We start from the raw sequence: 24,577 nt of genomic DNA on the forward strand, positions 1-24,577 counted from the left end.
ACAGCAGTGTGTTTGCACTGTGGACAATCACTGAGGAGGAGATAGCTGTTTGGGATATGATTGGTTAGAATGTATACACTTCACTTTATTATATGTGCTCAAAGATGGAGAAGGACATATTTACCTCTTTGGCTTGTCATGACATTTAGCAGATACCGTATTGTAGTTCTGAAAAGCGTGTAGGGTCCACTAAATATCATGATGACAAATGAATCTTTCAGAGCTCTTGTTTGGATTCATGTTGACATTTGGATGAAAGCGCATTCATAAGAAAAAAAAGCAGGATGCAGAGCTGCCAGTGTGTTCATACTGCACTGTTAACAGCTTTTTGTCTTGATTAATCATTGACAGCCACTCCAAAGATTAATGTGTGTGTAAGCCAATAAAAAGCTAACTTGTACAGAGTCATTCTTGTAAAAGCGAAACTTTCTTTTATCCTCAGCCTTCTGCAGATAACTGCTGACCTCCTCTCTGATCTCTCCTCCTGCATAGGTGCACCCACCCTTCACTACACTGCACAGTCTCTCCTGAGCCAGTGAGGTAAGGTTCTTGCAGTTTGTCAGTAGTCCAGTTCAGTTCGTGGTGTACTTTACACTTGATTTAAATTATTGTATTGGATGCATGTTGTATTTCAAATTCACGTGCCATTTTTGTTGATATCTGTTGAAAAGCAACAGTTTACTTTTGATTAGAAATTGAATGTTAGAATGTCTTTCACTGTACCCTCATACTGTTTAATCACAGCCTGTATGATATAGTTGTATTATCCCTTGTACTTTGTCAACAACCAAACATCTGATTCAAAATAACCTACTATAGCTGCTCTAAGCACTGGAGAAAATGGAGAAAGTTCTGTCAGGTTTGCTTCCGGTATTCCTAGATAGCATTGTCAGAGCCTAATTACATCAACTTCTTCATTATGATTATGATCTATATTATCTTTATTATCTCTCAATCATTTTTTCTATGTGACTTTCTTTCTTGTAAATAGAACACAAATCCTGCAACGATGCCTCCTCCCGGTGCTTGTCTTAACATCATGGAAGCCCGTCACATACAGGACGGCCGTGGGAGCTTCGACAACCCTGTCAGGTTCTTCAACCAGGACTACCAGGAATTGCAACAGTACTGCCTTATCAACAGAGTGCGGTACATTGATGAGATGTTCCCCCCTGATAATAACTCCATCGGCACAGGAATACAGGGACTCTCAGACCCGAGCCAAGTGGTGTGGAGGAGACCAGGGGTGAGTATTTTAAAATGGTTAAACCACAGATTAGCTCTGTTAGCACACTAAATATTAAGAATCATGCAGTATTAAGATAAGTGGATTCAGCTGAGATTGTAAATGAAGCATGTGATAGTTACCCGTTTTCTTCTATATCAATGCAGGCATGACTCAGCTTTCTGGAAATACATGTCACAACATGTGTGCTGGCTCTTCTTTCCTATGTTTAGGGACTGTACAAATCTATTACAGTGCTAAAAGTGAAAATGGCGAGACATCAAGGGTTAAATGCTAATGTTAAATGCAACAGAAAATATTATAGGACTGACTCTTAATCTCACTGACTCTTCCTCTCTTTTTAGAACATTATTACTAATCCATCTTTCGTGCTGGATGGACTCTCCAGATTTGACTTTGGCCAAGGGCTGCTTGGTAGGAGCATGTATTTTTCCATTCACATCTTTTCTTTCTGCTAATTCCTGATGACTCAGTGAATATTTCTTGAACAGGAAACTGCTGGTTTCTTGCATCTATTGGTGCTCTGACATTCCAAAAACATATCCTTGGACAAGTTGTACCACTTGAGCAAGCATTTGATGAAAACTACTGTGGGATATTTCACTTCCGGGTAAATACTAAACTTGTTGAGGTTTTTATAAATACACGGCTGCATTCAGTATGCAGCATGCAGTCATTTGACAGTAAAAAAAAACTCTTTTTGAAGAAAAATGTTGGTTTTTAACTCATTTCAGTTCTGGAGATTTGGGAAGTGGGTTGATGTGGTAATTGATGACAAGCTGCCAACAATCAATGGCAGACTCATCTTTGTTCACTCCAAAAACCAGCATGAGTTCTGGCCTGCTCTGCTGGAGAAAGCCTACGCCAAGTAAGTAAAGACACTGACTCTCAGTCATAATTTAGAATTCTGTACACTCTTTATAAACTAATACCAAGTCCTCTCGTTTCAGGGTTTGTGGTTCCTATGCTGACATGATTGCTGGGACTCCAGCAGAGGCTATGATGGATTTCACTGGCGGTGTCCACATCTATGTTGACCTGTCGGAACCCCCTTCAGATCTGTTCAATCTATTGTGTAGAGCTGGCCAATCCAAGACACTAATAGGCTGTGGTACACCTAAAAAAGTAAGTGGAAATGTCCTACTAACAAAAAAGCAGAGAGAATCTGAACAGCACATGAAGTTCAGCAAAATTCTAATTTTTTTTTGTTTCTTTCATTGTTTTGTGTATTGCTTAAAAATCTTTATGACCTAAAACATTATTACCATATATTTACAGAAAATCTGTCAAACTGCAGATGTGTCCTGTCTGACAGTATTCCACTGTAAAACTTGGTTGAGCAGGTTGATGTTTAGAAGAGAGAGAAAAAAAGCAAAATCCTCATTTTCATTGTTTGAACATAATTATGTGTCCTCGGTTTGTCTACAGTCCTTACAGTCTAGTTCCTTCCTTGGTCAAAAGCAATGTGCCTGTACCTCATGATATCAATTCAATTCAATTCAATTCAGTTTTATTTATATAGCGCATATTACAATCAGACATTGTCTCAAAGCGCTTCACAGGAACCCCCCTAAGAGCACTGTGGCAAGGAAAAACTCCCTTTAAGAGGAAGAAACCTTGAGCAGGACCCGTCAACTTAAGGGGGAACCAGTCCTGCTGCTAGTCAGAGAGGATGAGGGAGAGAGAGAGAGAGAGAGAGAGAGAGGATGAAGGAGAAAGAGAGAGAGAGAGAGAGGAGCAAACATGATACAAACATGATACAGTACAGAGCAAACATGACAGCAAGATGAAACAGTGATATATTGTAATGATATCTATATATATCGTCGGTCCATAAGTAGGAATAGTAATTTGATAGTAAAGATGAGCAGCAGGGGCTAGTGAAGTCGATGAGCACAGGAGAGACTGCAGGTCAGTATGCAGGTCTTGAGACCTGCAAAGAGAGAGCGAGAGCGAGGCACAGAACTACAAGGAAGACAGTTAACACAGATTATGAGACGATATTACCCAGTATGATCCAGACTAAGGAGAGTGGAGGAGAGGTCAGAGGGTGTTCAGAGGATCGTGTTTGTGCCCCCCGACAACGTAGAGCAAGAGAGACTTCACGGGCCGGACTGCAGGTCATCATCCAGGTCTTGAGACCAGTGTGAGCCAGACTAAGGAGAGAAAAGGAGAGGTTAGAGGGTGAGAGGGAAACTGCTCAGTGGATCATGTTTGTGCCCCCCGACAACGTAGGCCTAGAGCAGCATAGCTGTGCTACACACTAGGTCTAAGGCTAACTGTACGCCTTACTAAACAGAAAAGTTTTAAGTCTAGTCTTAAAGGTGGAGGCAGTGTCTGCCTCTCGGACCCAGATTGGTAACTGGTTCCATAATAGCGGTGCCTGATAGCTGAAAGCTCGTCCTCCCATTCTACTTCTATGAATCCTAGGAACTACTAGTAAACCTGCACTCAGAGATCTGAGTGTCCTATTAGGAACATATGGTACAATCAGGTCCTGCAGATACAATGGAGCAAGTCCATGAAGAGCCTTGTAGGTTAGAAGAAGGATCTTGAAGTGTATTCTTGAGTCCACTGGGAGCCAGTGAAGAGACGCTAGGACAGGAGAGATATGATCCCTTTGGCTGCTTCCTGTCAGAACTCTAGCTGCTGCGTTCTGGATCAGCTGCAGACTGTTGATGGAGTAATGTGGACATCCTGACAATAAAGAGTTGCAGTAGTCCAGTCTTGAAGTGACAAAAGCATGGATGAGCTTTTCAGCATCACTCTGAGAGAGGATGCTCCTGATCTTAGCAATATTACGCAGGTGAAAGAAAGCGGTCCTGGAGACCTGCTTAATATGAGAGACAAACGACATGTCTTGATCAAAGATAACTCCAAGGTTCCTCACAGTCGTACTGGAGGCCAGAGTAATTCCATCCAGGGAGAAAGTATTATCTGATAAACTAGTTCTGAGATGTTTCGGTCCAAAAACAATGACCTCAGTCTTGTCCGAGTTTAATAGTAAAAAGTTGGAGGACATCCAGTCCTTTATGTCCTTTAGACACGCCTGTAGTCTGACTAGCGGCTCCGTTTCTTCAGGCTTCATGGATAAATACAGCTGGGTATCATCAGCATAACAATGAAAGTTTATGCCGTGCTTCTGGATGATGTATCCTAGAGGGAGCATGTAGAGGGTGAACAGGATCGGTCCGAGCACAGAACCCTGTGGAACACCGTGGTTAACCCTTGTACCTGTGGAAGACACATCGTTAGTGTGAACAAAATGAAATCTGTCAGATAAATATGATTTAAACCAGCGCAGTGCTGTTCCTGTAATCCTGATCTCGTGTTCCAATCTGTGTAGCAGGATGCGATGGTCTACGGTGTCGAAGGCAGCACTGAGATCCAGTAGAACGAGTACAGAGACGAGACCCCGGTCCGATGCCATGAGGAGGTCATTGGTGACTTTAAGCAGTGCTGTTTCTGTGCTGTGATGGGCTCTGAAACCAGACTGGAAAGCATCAAACAGACTGTTACTACACAGGTGGTCGTTTAGCTGACTTACAACAGCTCTTTCAAGTAGTTTGGAGATAAAGGTGAGGTTGGAGATCGGTCTGTAGTTTCCTAGGACGTCCGGGTCCAGTGAAGGTTTTTTAAGTATCGGAATGATCACAGCAGTTTTAAAAGCCTGTGGTACATATCCTGTTTCCAGAGACAAGTTGATCTGTCCTAATATAGAGTCTCCGATCAGAGGAATAGCATCCTTGAGGAGCTGTGAAGGGATCGGATCCAGAAGACAGGTAGTAGGTTTAGACTTGCTGATGCTGGTGGTCAGCTCAGGGAGGCCGATGGGCGCGAAGCAGTCCAGAGTTAGATCAGGATCCGTTTCCAGAAGTGGCGGTGTATCCTCAGCGGTCACAGAGAGATTGTGGTTGATTTGTCCTCTAATAGTGGTGATTTTATCAGTGAAGAAGCTCATGAAGTCTTCACTACTAAGAGCTGCAGGAATGCGAGGCTCCACAGAGCTGTGGCTCTTTGTCAGCCTGGCCACGGCGTTAAAGAGAAAGCGCGGGTTGTTCTATCAAGGGGATAAAAGCTAGTCCAGCTGGTTGTGTTGGTTTTCTTGCAGATTATTTCTCATACCAGCCTGGGTATCCATGACGCCAGCAAACAAGGAATAACTCTCAGCTGATTTGTATTTAAAGCCTGAGAGACGGTGAAAAGGGCTAAAATCAGGTCTATACAGACAGAGGGCTAAATATAAAAACTTCAGACATGTAGTACATTAACCGGTTTAATGGGATGATATGGTAGGACACATAAACCCCACAGCACTGAAGGTTTCATTACTTTTATGACTGTTGATAAGTCAGCTTTTTTTTTTTTTTAATACGTGTGTCTTGCAGGGAACATACCCTGATGATGTGTTACCAAATGGATTGGTCCAAGGTCATGCCTACACAGTAACAGGTGTAAGACAGGTATATACTGCACCTAAGAGTAGTGTTAATGAGGTAGTTTTTTGTTTACATTCCTGGTACTAATGTTACCTTACCTCCTTCCTGGTGATATTTGTGGGTCAGATGAGGAGCCAAGGGAATTTTGTGAACCTGGTGCGTTTGTGGAACCCCTGGGGGAAACTAGAGTGGAACGGTGACTGGTGCGATCGGTACGTTTGTTTCACAAATGTGGAAAGAAACCATATATTGGAGTTCAGTTAGAAGTTGTTTTTGTCACATGCAGATACATCTTCGTAACATGTGCCCCTCTAGCAAAATAATAAAATGAGCATTAATGCTTTTCTTACTTGCACTTGTCTTTAAGGTCACCTCTGTGGCAAACTGTGAGTGCCAAAGACCGTCAAATGTGCCTTTCAGTTGCAGATGATGGAGAATTTTGGTAAGCAAATTTAGTCAAATTCAAACATTATTCAATTGTTATAGTTTTCTTTGTAAATCTCTTGCATCATCTCATCCAAGATAAATGTCAAAATCAACCTTCTTTGAACAGGATGACGATGAAAGATTTCTGTGAGTGCTACATAAATATTGATATCTGCGGTTTGAGTCCAGACTTCCTCGATGGAGGCTCCTCTTGTATGTGGAAGACCACCATGTATGAGGGCAGATGGGTTGCAGGAACCACTGCAGGAGGCTGCTTGAAATACAGAGGTAGAAGAGACTGATCAAGTAGCTCTGTTTTTATCTTATGCAAATACTACTACTACTACTACAAATAAGCTTGTTTCTCTTTCTGTCTTCAGAGAGTTTCTGGACAAATCCACAGTTTCAAATCAACATAAGTGGTGAATATTCAGAGAAAGATGGTGAGAAAAACATGCTGGTGTCTCTCATGCAAAAGCCTGATAAGAGGAATAGACGTATGGTCCAAAACCTACACATTGGATTCTCTATATTTAAGGTACTAGAACAGAAATACGAAGATTTTATTACACAAAATGTGTTTACAGGGAAAAAGAAACAAACTCACTGAATTTGAATTATTTCTTTTTGTCTCCAAAATGAACAAATTTCCATTTTATTACCTTGAAGGTGACTGAACAGGTAAGAATCTTATCTCATTCTTAGTGAACATTATACACCTTATGCGGTTTTTAATGGGGAGATCTGAAACATTTATGTATAATTTCAGTATAAGACACAAAGGGGCAAGTTCCCAGCCACCTTCTTCAACACTCATGCACCTGTGGCTCAGACCAAAACCTACCTAAATACTCGTGAGATGATGGAGCTCCTGAAGCTGAGGCCAGGCGAATACCTGATTGTGCCATCCACCTTCCATCCCAATGAGTCGGCCTCCTTCATCCTCACCATCCTCTCCAAGACAGAGACACATTGCTAGTATGTTTACTATCGCTGTCTGCATCAGCAAACCCAAACATGAAGTCACAATGAAAACAAAATGTAACACAAAGTCTCTCTCTTCTCAGTGAGAACTCAGGCGATTATGAAAATGTACCAAGTGAACGGGTGAGTGAGATTTCTTTCTTATGTGTGGCTGTTTGGCTGCAGTATTATGTGATAAACAGTTTGCGTTCCTCTGCTTGTAATCCTCAGCTGAAGAAGAACAAGAATGCAGAGGAGGATGAAAATAGGAGAACTTTTTTCCGTCAGCACTCTGACAAGGTAGGCAACATTCAGCCTTTGCTGTTAAAAGAGTAGAATCAGAAGCATTGGAGGAATCACACCACAGTCTTATTTTATCTTTCCAGTATGAAGAAGTGGATGCTGAGCAGCTGCAGAGGCTTCTAAATGAAAACATCCTGAAAGGTTTGGACTGTAAAACACTAAAAGCTCCGAGCTATGTAAGATTTTCTATGTTCCTGTTGTTTTTGTAGGAGACCTGAAATCTGGAGGCTTCTCCATCGATGCCTGCCGCAGCATGGTTGCTCTGATGGATGTATCCTGTTGTAACAGCATTGCTCACTCAAACACTGCAAATGACAGCTTCACAATAGATCTTCATCTTTTCTGCTTCTATCTTACCTTAATCTTGACTTAAAGACATCAATCACAGGCAAACTGAACCTGGAGGAATTTATCCGTCTCTGGAGAAAGGTCAACACCTACAAGGTAAAGCACACCAACCAAATGATTCCTGCATCTAATTATGAATGTGATCATTATTTATGGTTTATTTCTTTTAACAGGACATGTTCTTTCGTACGGATGTTTCACGAACAGGAACTCTGTCACTGAGCGAGCTGAGGAATGCATTTGAAGCTTCAGGTAGATTAATTCTCTAATAATTCTGACATGAATCACCAGCCTCCACGTGTCATTGAAGAGGTGGCTGAACAGAGAGTAGCCACCAAAGTCTGAGCTCCTTTAGCACCTCAGTTGACAACTTGGTGCCTGAGACTTTTTGGTTGAGTTCAGGAGTTTCTAAAAATGCTCCAAAAATGCTCCAATACCCATCCGCATCCTCAGCCAGCAGTGTTATATTCTGAGGGCCTAAGCCTATTTCCCTTTCTGATTCATCTGATAGTTTTCCTTGAGGCAAGTGAAGGTCATTCTCCTCAAGCCCCTGCCTCTGCTGCCTCAGAAGACTCCAAATTAACCAGGCTTTCAGCTTGAAGCTAAATCAGCAACTTTAACAGTAATCAATCAAAGTAAAGTACAGTGCATAGCTCAAAAGCAACAATTGCCAGAAGGCCGATTTATGGTTCCATATTGCTGATTTGATTGGTTTGAACCACGTTAGGAACAACTACAGCAGAGGAACGCTCCAAAAAGAAGTCTGAGTGTGTGCATGTGTGTGTGTCTTTCTTTCTTTGTCAGGGTTGAACATCAATGACAGCATGTTGAACCTGATGGCTGTGCGTTATGGTGCCTCCTCCGGACACATGACACTGGAGTGCTTCATCAGTCTCATCCTTCGCTTGGAATGCATGCACAGTAAGTGAATCCACTGATGATGGTGATGTAGGAGGATGTAAATGTAATTGTTCTGAATTAATGCATCAAATGAATGAAAAGGCTTTAAAGTTATAATCTGTGTGTTTTTCAGAGATCTTCCAAGAGATATCTGATGGAAAATCCATGAATCTCAGAGAATCAGAGGTAATTTCTGCTCATATCCTTTGCAATCATTCACAGCTGTTTTTGTTTTAAACTCACGTATAGGAAATAATTTAATTTATACTGTTTTTAATTTATACTTAACTGTTTTCAACGCTTTATTTATAGTCTGACTATTTATTTCCAGTGGATGCTCATTTCAATGTACACTTAAGCCAAAATGGAAGATGGATGCACATCCACCCGGAAACATGGATAAATAATTCAAAAGAATGTTGTGTAGTGAATAGACACCTTTCTTCGTGAATGATGATCACCATCTTTGCAGATTATGCCATTGTTAATGCACAGGAATATGCAGTAATGGGGATCTATGACAGAACCTACACACTTATTTTGCTAGGTTAAGCTGGAGATGAAACATTGTTACTGCAGTTTTTTTTATACTATTAGAAAAATTCTAATACACACTTATGATGTCACTGTGTGAGTTACTGTATAATGCAAAATCTGTCTATTTTTTCCGTTTTACAAATTATTTTATTTCATGTTGTTTTATTTTTCTGTTTGTTTTTTGGTGTAATTGTCTGATTTCATCTTAATTCCCAGTAAATAACTAGAGTCTATTGTCTTCTTTTCATTATCATATAAAGACATGAAGGCCTTTCAGTTCAAAATGTTTTTGCACAGAAATCACTTCTTTTGTTTCTTCTTTGTTTTTTTGTGTGTGGGAGAAATTACTCAGATGGGTAGTTTTAAGACCCATAACTTTTTGCAAACAGTGATAATTTTTACCTCTGTAATCTCTGGTCCTTTGTCTATAACCATCCATCCATCCATTTTCTGAACCCGTTGATCCCGGGTCATGGGGGGCTGGAGCCTATCCCAGCTATCTACAGGTGACAGGCGGGGTATACCCTGGAGAGGTCACCAGTCCATCACAGGGTTGTCTATAACCAGAAATACATTTTAGCTTCAAGCGCAAGCATTTGCCTATAAAAGATATTAAGATCTGTTTTACAGTGCACTTTCTCTCCATTTTTAAGGAATATTTTTTAAGGCAGGTATAAACATACTCTAACACACATAGACATATTAACAAAGTTTTGTTGTGTGTAATATTTTGTTAGCCTTGTCAATGTGTTTTTAAGGTTTGCAATGTATTCTTTAGTGCACTCACATCAATAGTTTAGTGAGTGTGCCTCATATTTCTTTGCCATGCTCTCTTTCTACAGTGACATCTTGTGGCGACATGTTCTCAAAGCATAGTATAAGTATCTTATTAAATAATAAGTAGACCCGCCTCTTTAAGAAAAAGTTGGCATTTGAATGAAGGTGCATTGGTAAAAACAACCAAAGTGACTTAAAAGCACAGCTGCCAGCGTGTTTATACTGCAAGGAGCCGGTGCTGTTATAACAGCTTTAAGCTGACAGCCACACTAAAAATGAATGTGTGTTTAAACTAATAAAAAAATGATCTTGTATAGAGTCATTCTTGTGAATGTGACTCTTTCTTTTATTCACAGCCTTCAACAGGTAGCTGTAGGCGGGGTTTTGTTGAAAGGTAGTGTGCCTCAGAAACCCTGTTAACCTCATTTACAAGTGCAGAAGCCTCTTTGAACTCTCCTCCTGCATAGGTGCAGCCACCTTCCACCACAGCCAGCCAGACAGGTAAGGTTCTTACAGTAGTCCAGTTCAGTCTTGATTTAAATGACTATATGCATGTTGTGTTTGAATGATGTTTTCATTCAGTGTCTGAAGGGTTTGATGAGTATAAAATAGTGCACATATGTCGTATTTGATTTGTGTTTGACCTTCACTTTTGATTAGTATTACATAGTGTTTTTCCTTATTCACTGTCCATATATGTTATGTATATATATATATATATATATATATATATATATATATATATATATATATATATATATATTCTTGGTACTTTGCCAACAACTGCTTCAAAGTAACATAATACTCTAGCTGGTTATTCCTGCTCTGGCAAGTTGGGTCATCCCCTCATACTGCTGCAAGCACTGGTGGAAGGTTTGTCATATTTGCTCCAGGGTAGATGGCATTCTCAGAGCCTTGTTACATCAGCCTAGATCTTCTTCTTGGTGCTTTTCCAATAACTGTTTGAATGCAGCTTTCTTGTAAACAGAGCTCAAACCCTGCAGCAATGCCTCCTCCCGGTGTGTGTCTCAACATTATTGAAGCCCGTCAAAAGCAAGATGGCCGTGGGAGCTTCAACGACCCTGTTAGGTTCTTCAATCAGGACTACAAGGAATGGCAGCAGTACTGTCTCATCAACCAAGTGCTGTACAGGGATGAGATATTCCCCCCTGATAACATCTCCATTGGCACAGGCATAGAGGGACTCTCTGACCTCAGCCAAGTGGTGTGGGAGAGACCAAGAGTGAGTATATGAAATGGTTAAACTGCAGATTAGCTCTGTTATTACAAAAAATTATAATGAGAGAACATCAAGGGTTAAATGCTATCAACACTAAATAGTATATGACTGACTCCTAATCTCACTGGCTCTTCCTCTCTTTTTAGAACATTATTACTAATCCATCCTTCGTGCTGGATGGACTCTCCAGATTTGACTTTGGCCAAGGGCTGCTTGGTAGGAGCAAGTATTTTTCCATTCATATCTTTTCTTTCTGCTAATTCCTGATGACTCAGTGAATATTTCTTGAACAGGAAACTGCTGGTTTCTTGCATCTATTGGTGCTCTGACATTCCAAAAACATATCCTTGGACAAGTTGTACCACTTGAGCAAGCATTTGATGAAAACTACTGTGGGATATTTCACTTCCGGGTAAATACTAAACTTGTTGAGGTTTTTATAAATACACGGCTGCATTCAGTATGCAGCATGCAGTCATTTGACAGTAAAAAAACTCTTTTTGAAGAAAAATGTTGTTTTTTAACTCATCTCAGTTCTGGAGATTTGGGAAGTGGGTTGATGTGGTAATTGATGACAAGCTGCCAACAATCAATGGCAGACTCATCTTTGTTCACTCCAAAAACCAACATGAGTTCTGGCCTGCTCTGCTGGAGAAAGCCTACGCCAAGTAAGTACAGACACTAACTCTCATTCATAATTTCGAATTCTGTACACTCTTTATAAACTAATACCAAGTCCTCTCATTTTAGGGTTTGTGGTTCCTATGCTGACATGATTGCTGGGACTCCAGCAGAGGCTATGATGGATTTCACCGGCGGTGTCCACATCTATGTTGACCTGTCGGAACCCCCTTCAGATCTGTTCAATCTATTGTGTAGAGCTGGCCAATCCAAGACACTGATAGGCTGTAGTACATGCAAAGATGTAAGTGGAAATATACTCCCAGTAGCTCTGGTAGCAAATCAAAGGAAATTCTCTACAAATTAATATATGTATTTGTATTGACAGCTTTTTCTATGAGACACATCAACTGCATTGACAATATTGCAGGTTATGGGTTGAGCAGGTGGTCTAGCATGTGCAGTAGAGCGTACAAGACTGAAAGAAATCCACTTGCTAGACAACATGGTTTGCCTGTGAAAAGTCTTGTCATTCATACATTTTAATCTGGCTGAAATTATTTCTATAAACCTATAAAAAGGTTTTGAGGACATGCAGGACATTAACTTGTTTAACGGGGGATGTAATAGGACACTTTATCATGTAATCTTTGCATAAACTCCACAGCACTGCATGCTTTCATTACTTGTATGACGATATGATAACTTCTGACTTTTCGCTGTAATATGTGTGTGTGTATTGCAGAAGACATACCCTAAACCTGTGTTTCCAAATGGATTGGTCCAAGGGCATGCCTACACAGTGACAGGTGTAAAACAGGTGAACACTGCACCTAAGACTAAACTACCACTAATGCCAATAATAATTACAACAATATAGTTTAATGAGGTAGTTTTCTGTTTACATGGTCATTGCTGGTGCTAATGTTACCTCCTTCCTGGTGATATTTGTGTGTCAGATGATGAACCAAGGGAATCTTGTGAACCTGGTGCGTTTGTGGAACCCCTGGGGAGACACAGAGTGGAACGGTGACTGGTGCGATTGGTACGTTTTCTTTCACAAACCCATGGAAAAAGGAACCAAAGACAAAAACCAACACTGTTCCCCAGAGTGCTGTGATTAGGCAGCTTCTGTGGAAGTGTTGAGTTTATTAGTCTTGACTAAGCTGCTTTTTGTCACATGCAAACACATTTCCTCAACATGTGCCCCTCTGAATGTTGAAAAAATGGTAAACACACCTAAATGCTTTTCTTACCTTAATGACACATTGTTTTTAAGGTCACCCCTGTGGCAAACTGTGAGTGGCAAAGACCGTGAAACGTGCCTTTCAATTGCAGAAGATGGAGAATTTTGGTAAGCAAATTTAGTCAAATACAAACATATTGAAAAATGTCACATATATGGCAAAATCGATCTGTTTTGAACAGGATGAGCCTTGAAGACTTCTGTAAGTGGTACACAAGTGTTGACATCTGTGGCTTGAGTCCGGACTTCCTTGATGAAGACTCCTCTTGTATTTGGAAGACCTCCATGTATGAGGGCAGATGGGTTGCAGGAACCACTGCAGGAGGCTGCAACATAACCCAAGGTATTCAGATTCAGGTTGGATTGGCATGGTCCACATGGAGCTTTGATTAGAAAATTTCAACCACCTTTTCTCAGTCTTTATCGTAGTACTCAAAACTACTGATTAACATCAAACACTCTGATGACTGCATTAGAACATTTCCATCAGTCTGCTACCAAACAACTTGATACTGCATGTTGGTAGAAAAAGTATCATATGTTCAGATAACCCTGCTTTCATCTTTATTTTTTATCTCATGCAAGTAAAACTCGTTTCTCACTGTGTCCTCAGAGAGTTTCTGGACAAATCCACAGTTCCGGGTCACAATAAGTGGTGAAGAGTCTGAGAAAGATAGTGAGAAAAATGTGCTGGTGTCGCTCATGCAAGCCCCTGAAAAGAGGAATAGACGTCGGGACAAAAACCTTAATGTAGGATTCTCTATATTTAAGGTAAAAAACAGAAGTGGAACATGTCACAATAGATTTAAGACTATATATTTGATTTTCTGCAATTAAAAAAGAGACTCATTGGATTTGATTTTTTTTGTCTCCAACATGAACAAATATCTTCTGATTGCCTTCAAGGTGACTGAACAAGTAAGAAACTATCTTATCTCAGTCCTACTGAACAGTATGCACATTCTGCAGCAGAGTTTTGGAATGGTTTAAATAACTGACATCTTGTGTAATTTCAGTATAGGACACATAGAGGGAAGTTCCCACCCACATTCTTCAACAATCACACACTTGTGGCCTTAAGTAAAACATTCTATGCACGTGAAACATTGGCGCTCCTGAAGCTAGGGCCAGGTGAATACCTGATTGTGCCATCCACCTTCTATCCCAATGAGTCTGCCTCCTTCATCCTCACTATCCACTCCAAGACAGAGACCCCGTGCTAGTATGTTCTCAATCATTGTCTGCATCAGTGTACCCAAACATGATGTCACATTGAAAACAACATTGAACACAAAGTCTCTCTCTTCTCAGTGAGAACTCTGGAGACTACAGAAGTGAATCAGGTGAACGGGTGAGTGAGATTCAGTTACATCACAATTATTAGTGTTTCTTATGTTTGGCTGCAGTATTATGTGATCAACAGTTTGCACTCCTCTGCTTGTAATCCTCAGCTGAAGACGAACAAGAATGCAGAGGAGGATGAAAATAGGAGAACTTTTTTCCGTCAGCACTCTGACAAGGTAGGCAACATTCAGCCTGTGCTGTTAAAAGAGTGAAATTAGAAGCATTAGAGGAATCACACCACAGTCTTATTTTATCTTTCCAGTATGAAGAAGTGGATGCTGAGCAGCTGCAGAGGCTTCTAAATGAAAACATCCTGAAAGGTTTGGACTGTAAAACACTAAAAGCTCCGAGCTATGTAAGATTTTCTATGTTCCTGTTGTTTTTGTAGGAGACCTGAAATCTGGAGGCTTCTCCATCGATGCCTGCCGCAGCATGGTTGCTCTGATGGATGTATCCTGTTGGAACAGCACTGCTCACACAAACACTGCAAATGACAGCTTCACAATAGATCTTCTTCTTTTCTGCTTCTATCTTACCTTAATCTTGACTTAAAGACATCAATCACAGGCAAACTGAACCTGGAGGAATTTATCCGTCTCTGGAGAAAGGTCAACACCTACAAGGTAAAGCACACCAACCAAATGATTCCTGCATCTAATTATGAATGTGAAAGATTTTTCCTGATCATTATGGTTTATTTCTTTTATCAGGACATGTTCTTTCGTACGGATGTTTCACGAACAGGAACTCTGTCACTGAGCGAGCTGAGGAATGCATTTGAAGCTTCAGGTAGATTTATTCACTCTCTAATGTTTAGTTCTCATGTTTCTTTCACACCCACTGTCACCTGAGGTGCAGCCTGCTCATACCTGTCTGCTGCTTGTGAAGACCAGGCTTTCAGCTGGAAGCAAAACCTAAACAGCTTGAATTAAATTAAAAACAACCACAGAGGAGTGCACAAACATGTGTGCATGCATGTGTGTGTGTGTGTGTTTGTCAGAGTTGAAAATCAATGACAGCATGCTGAACCTGATGGCTGTGCGTTACGGTGCCTCCTCCGGACACATGACACTGGAGTGCTTCATCAGTCTCATCCTTCGCTTGGAATGTATGCACAGTAAGTGAATCCACTGATGATGGTGATGTAGGAGGATGTAAATGTAATTGTTCTGAATGAATGCATCAAATGAATGAAAAGGCTTTAAAGTTATAATCTGTGTTTTTCAGAGATCTTCCAAGAGATATCTGATGGAAAATCCATGAATCTCAGAGAATCAGAGGTAATTTCTGCTCATATCCTTTTGCAGTCATCAACAGCTGTTGGTTTAAATTAAATGTAAACCATATTTAATAACTGCTCTGCATTAATAATTTTACTCTTTTTTTCAGTGGATGCTCATTTCAATGTACACTTAATCCAAATGGGAAGATGTCTGCACTCTGAAATATGGATGATTATTTCAAACGAATGTTGTCAGATTATTGTACAGTGAATAGAAAATATCCTTTTTCTGTGAATGAACCACTTAGCTCGATTACCATTATTAACACACAGGAATACAAACCATGAGTTTGCTTCCACACTTTCTTTGCTAGGTTAACCTGGAGATGAACTTTATATTTTACATTTTTGCTGATGTGAAAAATCAAAATACTTAATAATCAAAATACTGATGTCAAACTGACTTTAAACACTAAAGCTCTCTCTACACTTTCTATTTTACAAATAAAAATGGAAAAAAGCACCTTTGTCGTATATCCTCCTTCTCATGTTTCCTCATAAGTTTGATCATTTGTTTAGAATGGAAGAAAACATAAAATGTAATTAAAAAATAAAATCTAAAAACACTCTCATGTTTTTGTTTATTTTATTTTAGCCACAGGTGTGGCATTGTTTGATTTTCTCCTGTCATCTTCTCTTCATTATTATATTAAGACATGAAGGTCATTCAGTCCAGAATGTTGCTGTGGAAGAGATACTTCTTCTGTTTCATCTTTGGTTTTTATCTTAGATGTGGGTGAAACAGAAGGATGTACAGGCCTGAGTTACTCAGATGGGTAGTTTTTTATTGTTTTTTTGGGGGGGGGGTTTTAATAAAACCCTCTTTATAAACCCTACATGGCATTGTCAGTCACTAAAATGTGTTTGTACAGTATTCAATAAGAAGATTCCACATAGACAGTATGTTTACAAAGATGTGATGATTTGTTCACAGCATTGTTTGACAAATAAGAAAACACATCTTCTCCTTTGTTTCCAGGTCAAAGGTGTGCCCATCATCCCTGGTTAGGTGTACATTGAAACATACATCCACTGGAAATAAACAGAGGGACAGCTTAATAATGCAGAGTAAACATTAATAAAAAAACAACCATCCTCTGATTTTACCTCTGATTGTTGGAGATTCATGGATTTTCCATCGGACAGCTGTTTGAAGATCTCTATTGAGACACACACAGTAACAAAGTAATCCTTAACACATGGTAGAAGCTGGACAACAATTAGATTCTTACTATCTAACTGAATGTTTATGCTACGTGTTAGTATCATCATATCACTTACTGTACATGCATTCCAAGCGAAGGATGAGACTGATGAAGCTCTCCAGTGTCATGTGTCCAGAGGAGGCTCCGTAACGCAGAGCCATCAGGTTCAACATGTCATCACTGATCCTCAGTCCTGACCAACACAGAGAGAGAGAGAGAGAGAGAGAGAGGTGATTGGTAAACAACTCAAAAGTACATTTTTAATGTGAACTCTCTACACACATACAAAGCTGCACTCATGTGTGTGCTCACTTGAGTTGAGTTTTTTTCAACTAATTCAGCGTATTATATTAGATGTTTAATCAGGATCATTTCTGACCTTTTTCAATGACTGCATGTGCATAAACAAAAATCCAAGACAGGGACAGCAGCAGCAAAGACCTCCCAGCTGCAGACTAACTGGCTCTATACATAATGAAGTGTAAGCAGATCTACCTGAAGCTATGAAGGCATTTCTCAGCTCGGTCAGTGACAGCGTTCCTGTTTTTGAAACATCAGTCAGGAAGAAAATGTCCTGAAGAAAAAAAACAGAAGAAAACATGGCATCAGAAAAAAAATATTTCATATCTGTGCTCAGATGCAAATGTAATAAAGAGAGTGTTTACCTTGTATGCAACGACCTTGTTCCATAAACGGACAAATTCCTCACTGTTCAGTTTGCCTGTGATCGACGTCTTTTTTTCATAAACATTAAGGTACCACATGCATCTTAGTGTGACCTTTGCATCAGCAAATGAGCAGCAAGGTTTGCTTATATGTGCAGTACTTATAATAGATGGAAAGTGAGTTGTATTGTGAATTTCAGCAGGATACATCCATCAGAGCCACCATGCTGCGGCAGGCATCGATGGTGAAGCCTCCAGATTTCAAGTCCCCTTCATTCAAAAAAAACAACCATCAGTTTGATAACAGCAACACAGCGTTTTCAGTGTAATAATTACTGAGCTCTGATGCTGCAGCTTGTTTGTTTTTACAGTACAAACCTTTCAGGATGCGTTCATTTAGAACCATCTGGAGCTGCTCAGCATCCACTTCTTCATACTGCAAATGATAGAACTGTGTTAAAAAAAAACACCACCTATTTGTTTGGTGTGTTCCATACATCAGCACCCCCTGTCTCACTCATATAGTTAGCACTGAACTGTAACAGTCACTCAGACACTGTACATTCATACTGGTACATTCATGTCATGCTCTATACTATGTAAAGGTTTTTATACAATAGTAAATATGTTCTTTAGATACAACTCAGGGATTTAAATGCTATCTAGGTATTTAGATATTTATTATATATTTCAATTTCATATTTCAATTTATCTTTGATTTCTATTTGTCTGTAACAAAAAAGAATTTCCCCTCGGGGATAAATAAAGTAATTCTGATTCTGAACTGTCTGTACAATCTGTAAAAAACGTATAATCTGAATATTAGTGTAACATTGTGAGTACTCCTAAAGGTGAAAACTGAAAACTCACCTTGTCGGAGTATTGGCGGAAGAAAGTTTTCTTATTTTCATCTTCACATGTATTCTTGATCCGCTTGACCTGGGAATTCATAGCAGCATTAATAAATATAAGAGCTGCAAAAATAATACTTAATAATATAACATTATGCATTACCCACCGTTTCAGCTGACTCGCTGTAGTCACCAGAATTCTCACTGTGGATATAATAATGTGGATAATCTTTTATTCCTGCATATACATGTTTTAGACTGTGTTTTACTGTGTTTTGTACTGTTGTGTCTCAGACAGCGTGTGTGAGCATACTAGCAGTTGATGTCTTCCTTGGAGTGGATGGTGAGGAGGAAGGAGGCGGTGTCATTGGGTCTGAAGGTGGACGGAACAATCAGGTATTCACCAGACTTCAGCGTGAAAAACTCTATCACTTCACGTGCATTTAAGTAGGTTTTAGTCTGAGCCACAGGCGTGTGGGTGTTGAAGAAGGTGGGTGGGAACTTCCCACTCTGAGTCTTATACTGAAATTATACAAAGATATTTCAGTTATTTTAAACCATTAAACATGTGCTGCAGTATGTGTGTGCTGGGATAAAACTGTTTCTTACTTGTTCCGTCACCTTAAAGGAAATGAAAGGACATTTTTTTGTCATGTTGGAGACAAAAAGAAATCAAATTATTATAAGTTTACTGTACTTTAAGATGTTTATGTTTAGTCAAAATGAAAAAAAATATGCACCTCAAATATAGAGAATCCAATGTGGAGGTTTTGGACCAGTCGTCTGTTCCTTTTGTCAGGCTTTTGCATGAGAGACACCAGCATGTTTTTAGCACCTTCCTGTGTTGAATATTCTCCACGTACCTTGACTCGAAACTGTGGATTAGTCCAGAAACTGTCTAAAGAGAGAGAGAGATAGAGAGGGAAACTTTAATTTACCTGGTTTGATAAGAGTGAATGTGCTGATGACAAGTTGTAGTTCTGTTTTTGTCAAATTTTTAAACAGCATTTCAGTTTAAGCTACAACAAACAGTATTTATAAACTGAATACCTTTGTTGTTCAAGCAGCCTCCAGCAGTGGTCCCCGCAACCCATCGGCCCTCATACATGGAGGTCTTCCACTGAGTAGAGGACTCTCCGTCGAGGAAGTCTGGACACAGACCACAGATGTCAATGTCTGTGTAGAATTCACAGAAGTCCTTCAGGGTCATCCTGGTGAAATCAGGTACATTTTGATAAATGGGTTTGTGGATGTGAAAAATGATACCATAAACTACATTTGCTCACCAAAACTCTCCATCATCAGCCACTGACAGACACTGTTCCCGGTCATGGGGGCTCACAGTCTGCCACAGAGGTGACCTTTGAAGACATTAGACATTAGACAGCATGTTATCCTTAGTTCTAAATATGCAGAGATGCATACATGCAGAACTGTTGTAAATATTGGAGAGTGACATTTTAATTGGTTGAAAAAACCTGACAACTTGCAGATTAGCGACCAGTATTTTTACAGATTATATTTGTGTTAAATTTATGTCACTGTGAACCTTTCAGATTTTCACTAGCTTATCCTGCAAAAAAAAAATCAATGTTTCTGCAACAATAGATTTTAAAGAATTCATGTCACTATGAACACGTGTTGATCTTACTGGTCACTCCAGTCTCCACACCATTCTCCTTTGCCCCAGGGGTTCCACAAACGTACCAGGTTTACATAGTCCCCCCGGCTCATCGCCTGACATCACCAAAGAATGTATCCTTATATCACACGTTCATCTCGTATTTCAAATTAAAAGTTCAGATTTATTATTATACTACTGCGATCCCGCACCTGTTTTACACCTGTCACAGTGTAGGCATGGCCTTGGACCAATCCATTCGGCAGCACCGTGTTAGCAGATGTCTCCTATAAACCAAAAACATGCATAATTTGGATGCAATGAATCACCTCTCCATGAGAGAAAAAATCATTTTTATATCATCTCTTTTATTTGTTTATAGTAAATTAGTGTGGAGCTATATATGTACTTACCCCCTGTTTTGTACCACAGCTCATCAGAGTGCTTGACCTTCCAGCTCTGCACATCAGCTCCCACAGATCTGAAGGGGGCTGAGACAGCTCGACACACATGTGGACACCGCCGGTGAAGTCCATCATAGCCTCCGCGGGAGTCCCAGCAGTCATATCAGTGTATGAACCACAAACCCTGACCAAAGTAGAGATGATATATCCCTTATAGATTCCACAGAGATAAGACCAAACTTGTGAAGTGATAACCTTCTATTTACTCACTTGGCGTAGGCTTTCTCCAGCAAAGCAGGCCAGAACTCATTTGGGTCTTTAGAGTGGACAAATATAAGTTTGCCATTGATTGTAGGCAGCTTATCGTCAATGACCACATCAACCCACCTCCCAAATCTCCAGAACTGAAGAGTTTAAAAATAAAAGTAGCATATCAGTTCATGCTGACTTTGCTACACCTAATTAATTATTGCTTCACATACAACACAGCAGAGAGACAAAAACAGGAAAACCTGCCGTGCACTGTCAAAAACTCAGCTCAGCATTACAGAAAGTTTTACATCAGTCTGTCATCAGTGAAAATGACCTGATATAATGTATGGTTAGTTACCCTGAAGTGAAACATTCCACAGTAGTCCTGGTCAAATGTCTGTTCAAGTGGGACGACTTGCCCAAAGACATTATTCTGGAAGGTCAGAGAGCCGATAGATGCCAGGAACCAGCAGTTACCTGTTTGAAAAAATATTTACTGAGTTACACAGAAATCAGGTCTGCACAACAGAAGAATATTCATGAGTGTAGAAAGGCTCTTACCAAGCATTCCCTGACCAAAGTCAAACCTGGAGAACCCATCAAGTATAAAGGATGGATTACAGGCAATGTTCTGAGGAAAAGAGAAGCAGTTCAACTTTGTAAAAGACCAGATTTACAGCAAACCTTTATCCAGATTAGATTAAAAATCTGGAATTTTCAAATGTTTTTGAATCTGTACAGGGTCTGGAACTATCACATATTTATAAGTATTATTTCTCAGTTGCATGACATTAGACATCATGTCAACACTCACTGCTGGTCTTAGCCACTCCACTCGGGCCAGGTCAGAGGGACTCAGTATGCCTTGGCCGATGGAGCTCATGTCAGGGGGGAACATGTCGTCGATGTAGCGCAATCCTCTGATGACAAACGTCTGTTTCAGCTGCTGGAAGTCTTGGTTTAAAAACTTCTCCGGGTTGTTCAAGCTCCCATAGCCATCTTGCTTGTAACGAGCCCCCATGATGTTCAGACACACACCAGGAGGAGGCATTGTTCCAGGGTTTAGGCACTGTTCACAAGAATGATACACTTTTATAAATTGCTATAATATAAAAATTCCTGTTCTAAATAAAGGATTCAAGGAACTTTTATCATCATACCAGCTCACATTTACACGTGTATGGAACGAAATTAGACCTCAGGTCCCATTTTGAAAGAAGAGCATAGTATAAGAATAAGCACAATAAGGTACTAATACAAAAACAAGATATAAAATATATAATGTACAACGGGGTTCAGTAAATTTGGACAGAGAAATGTAGCCAAAATAATACCGTGAGCACATATTATCAAATAAAATAAAACAGTGTGCAAACCTTCAGTCTTAGAATATGATCTTACCTCACTGGCAAAATGTGCAGTTCAGTGGAGGGAGGATGGATAAACAGGTGAGAGTAAGCGGGCTCACTGCTTATATAATGACCGTACATCTCAAGCCAATAGGGTTGGTGCAATGTTTTCACATACATAAGTAAATAATCTTTGGACAAGCTCCACCACGTTTTGTCTGTTTCTCTGTAAAGAGGAAAGACAACTGACAACTGACACGTTTCTAAGGCAGCACGTTAATCTCAGCCTACAATCAACAAAACATCAACAGTAACTAGAAAAGCTTTTTCTGAAGAAATGGGTTTTATTGCACACAGTGATATGTATTGCAAAACTAGTTTAGGGGGGAAATAATTGATTGGATGAAGTATGTTTCTGCAGAATTTTTCATTTTAGATCTTCAGCTGTGTTTTTTCCCCATGAACCCTCCACAGCTGATGGTCATCGGGAAATTATCCATACACATTTGAAGAGGTGTTTGTACAGGGCTGTAAACACTTTGAGAGCCTTACATACACAGAGCCTGCATACATAGGAAACACTGCAGTGTTTCCTATGTATGCAGCGACTTCATTTCTTAGCCTTCTTAGGAACCACCTTCTGAATGACAGCATAGGTGAACTCATAATGAAATGGTCATGCATATTCTTTAGATTCTCTAGATTTGAAAATAGGTCTGATCGTATCCAGCTTAAAGGCTATCCAGATTTAATCCTACTCTAGCTGGATTGACTTTCTCCAGTGTGAACGGGGCCTAGAGTGAAATGTTCATCTTATTTAGGTGCTCCAAGCTTAACACTTGTAAGCTTATCATCTGGCCGTTCTTTCTGTAGAATCATTTAACTGTTGAACCTGCTTGAACCTGCACTTCATGAGAAATGCTGTATAAACAGGCTGCACCAGACACACATGCTCAGTGATATTTGCTGTATGTTCCTGCCTGGAGGGTTCAGTAGAGCGAGGCCTCAACATGCCTGCAATTCAATTCAATTCAATTCAATTTAATTCAATGATATTTATATAGCACCTGTTACATTTAAGATTGTCTCTAGAGAAACTTGGACATACAGTTAGTATGTGCAGTGTTTAAAAGCAGATTTTCACACAACAGAATGGTTAAAAAAAGACATTAAAAATGTAATCTTTACATGTATTATTCAAAATATGTACGTGTATTATAAAAATCTGTTAAGGAGATTGCATGTTATAATATTCAAATGTGATGTTTTTCTTGTCGGGCCGTGTTTGTTCTACTTTCTGTTTACTGATGGTGTAACAGTTTATGTGCTGTACCACATGTACCTGAGATCGCTTAATGTATTGCATATTGGGAGTGTGACACAAAGTTTTACACCTTGCAAACAAAATGTAATTAGTCATGATTAGTTTCAAACTGCTATGCGCATGCACAATGTTGCAGCGCAAATACTTGCTTAGTTTCTTTAATGAATGATACATTTATTGACACGTTTCACAGCCAAATCAAACACTGCACCCTCTGATCATTTTCAGAGCGATTAGAGCCCTGCATGCACTCCCAGAAAGAAAACAAAGCTGTTATTTTACATTTTTACATTTTACATTTTTAAAGGTCAGAAAACATTATCATGAATTAACTGTTATTGAATTAAAAGGAGGGTGTATTGTAGTGAGAAACAAAAGAATCTGCAACATGCTCCAGGAGTTTTTGCTGTGTGACGGGGAGCCTTGTGTGTGATCAGGGCTACAGCTATAAGCATGATGAAGTCTCCAGTCATGCATCTACTCTGGACTCTAATGAGTGTGAGTCTAAAAAGAAATTAGAGGAGAACATGTGGGAACTGAGGCATTTTCTGCCTGTTACCAGGGTCAGCCATGCCAGATATTGACAGACAGCTTCAATTTGTTGAGCCCTCTACTTCTTGAGAAGTGCAGGTTCTTGTTAAGGTGTCAGGTGTCATTTCTCTTCATATCACAAACAGCACCTTAGGCACTTTTTTAATGTTAATCTGCCAACATAATAAAGGGTGTAGATGCATCACTTCTCACGAAACAGTTGTGTGCACTGTCAGTGCCAAAAACTGTTTGACAGCTCTATTTGTGTGTTGACTTCATCTCAGAATATGAATATTATATAATATTGAATATTTAATTCTTAAATACTGTGCTCCTGTATATCTCCAAGCATATATACATAAAGCCACTGTGTGTTTTTGTGAGCCATGGTTTGTCTTGCTGCATATGTGACTTGCAGGTGTGGGTCTGGCTCCTAAAGCACCCCTCATGGCATTTCACCTGTCTCTTTATTTTTGCCTTCTTTCTGTATTTACTTCATGTACCTTTCCAGTGTCCTGCAGCTACAATGCCTGTTTTTCTGCTTTGTTTTGTCTCATGTTGCCAAGTCATGTGATTTTTTTTATGCACCCCACTCTGTTCTCAAGCAGGCTGAGACTTCCTGTTGATGTGGGACACAGTCTACTTGCTGCAGTGTTCACCTTTTCCAAATGAACCACACTAACAGAGCACTCACGCTAATGTT

The 24,577-nt window shown here is 39.8% G+C and overlaps 2 protein-coding genes and 1 pseudogene across 2 annotated transcripts; 2 read left to right on the forward strand and 1 right to left on the reverse strand.

Annotated features, from left to right (window-relative positions):
• The first annotated feature begins 425 nt into the window (after window positions 1-425).
• On the forward strand, window positions 426-10,261 carry LOC114427537 (calpain-1 catalytic subunit-like; annotated as a pseudogene).
• A 439-nt stretch (window positions 10,262-10,700) lies between these two features.
• Window positions 10,701-16,148, forward strand: LOC114427538 (calpain-1 catalytic subunit-like). The gene is made up of 21 exons (XM_028395655.1): window positions 10,701-11,182; window positions 11,326-11,395; window positions 11,473-11,591; window positions 11,714-11,847; window positions 11,930-12,104; window positions 12,546-12,620; window positions 12,760-12,845; window positions 13,080-13,154; window positions 13,229-13,389; window positions 13,660-13,817; window positions 13,953-13,964; window positions 14,063-14,268; window positions 14,358-14,397; window positions 14,498-14,566; window positions 14,653-14,710; window positions 14,779-14,840; window positions 14,945-15,013; window positions 15,101-15,179; window positions 15,391-15,507; window positions 15,618-15,670; window positions 15,780-16,148. The coding sequence occupies exons 1-21, from the start codon at window positions 10,907-10,909 to the stop codon at window positions 15,804-15,806; spliced, it is 2,121 nt and encodes a 706-aa protein (XP_028251456.1). The 5' UTR covers window positions 10,701-10,906; the 3' UTR covers window positions 15,807-16,148.
• Window positions 16,149-16,479: 331 nt separating this feature from the next.
• LOC114427540 (calpain-1 catalytic subunit-like) lies at window positions 16,480-22,166 on the reverse strand. The gene is made up of 22 exons (XM_028395657.1): window positions 22,072-22,166; window positions 21,485-21,739; window positions 21,232-21,301; window positions 21,029-21,147; window positions 20,689-20,822; window positions 20,428-20,602; window positions 20,227-20,301; window positions 20,045-20,130; window positions 19,680-19,754; window positions 19,444-19,604; window positions 19,134-19,291; window positions 19,003-19,014; window positions 18,707-18,915; window positions 18,561-18,597; window positions 18,413-18,481; window positions 17,921-17,978; window positions 17,751-17,812; window positions 17,543-17,611; window positions 17,373-17,451; window positions 16,954-17,070; window positions 16,780-16,832; window positions 16,480-16,704 (listed from the first exon to the last, which is right to left on the reverse strand). The coding sequence occupies exons 2-22, from the start codon at window positions 21,719-21,721 to the stop codon at window positions 16,678-16,680; spliced, it is 2,082 nt and encodes a 693-aa protein (XP_028251458.1). The 5' UTR covers window positions 21,722-21,739; window positions 22,072-22,166; the 3' UTR covers window positions 16,480-16,677.
• Between the last annotated feature and the right edge of the window lie 2,411 nt (window positions 22,167-24,577).

Source organism: Parambassis ranga, chromosome 22 (genome assembly GCF_900634625.1).
Source record: "Parambassis ranga chromosome 22, fParRan2.1, whole genome shotgun sequence".
NCBI lineage: Eukaryota > Metazoa > Chordata > Actinopteri > Ambassidae > Parambassis > Parambassis ranga.

Excerpts from the sequence above, each read along its gene's own strand:
- LOC114427538 (XM_028395655.1), top strand. The coding sequence starts at position 10,907 with ATGCAGCTTTCTTGTAAACAGAGCTCAAACCCTGCAGCAATGCCTCCT. Across the intron at positions 13,155-13,228 it reads GCAGAAGATGGAGAATTTTG|GATGAGCCTTGAAGACTTCT; the intron begins GTAAGCAAATTT and ends TGTTTTGAACAG. Across the intron at positions 14,711-14,778 it reads AAATGAAAACATCCTGAAAG|GAGACCTGAAATCTGGAGGC; the intron begins GTTTGGACTGTA and ends TTGTTTTTGTAG.
- LOC114427540 (XM_028395657.1), bottom strand. The coding sequence starts at position 21,721 with ATGCCTCCTCCTGGTGTGTGTCTGAACATCATGGGGGCTCGTTACAAG. Across the intron at positions 20,823-21,028 it reads GTGGAATGTTTCACTTCAGG|TTCTGGAGATTTGGGAGGTG; the intron begins GTAACTAACCAT and ends TAAACTCTTCAG. Across the intron at positions 19,755-20,044 it reads TGTGGAGACTGGAGTGACCA|GTCACCTCTGTGGCAGACTG; the intron begins GTAAGATCAACA and ends ATGTCTTCAAAG.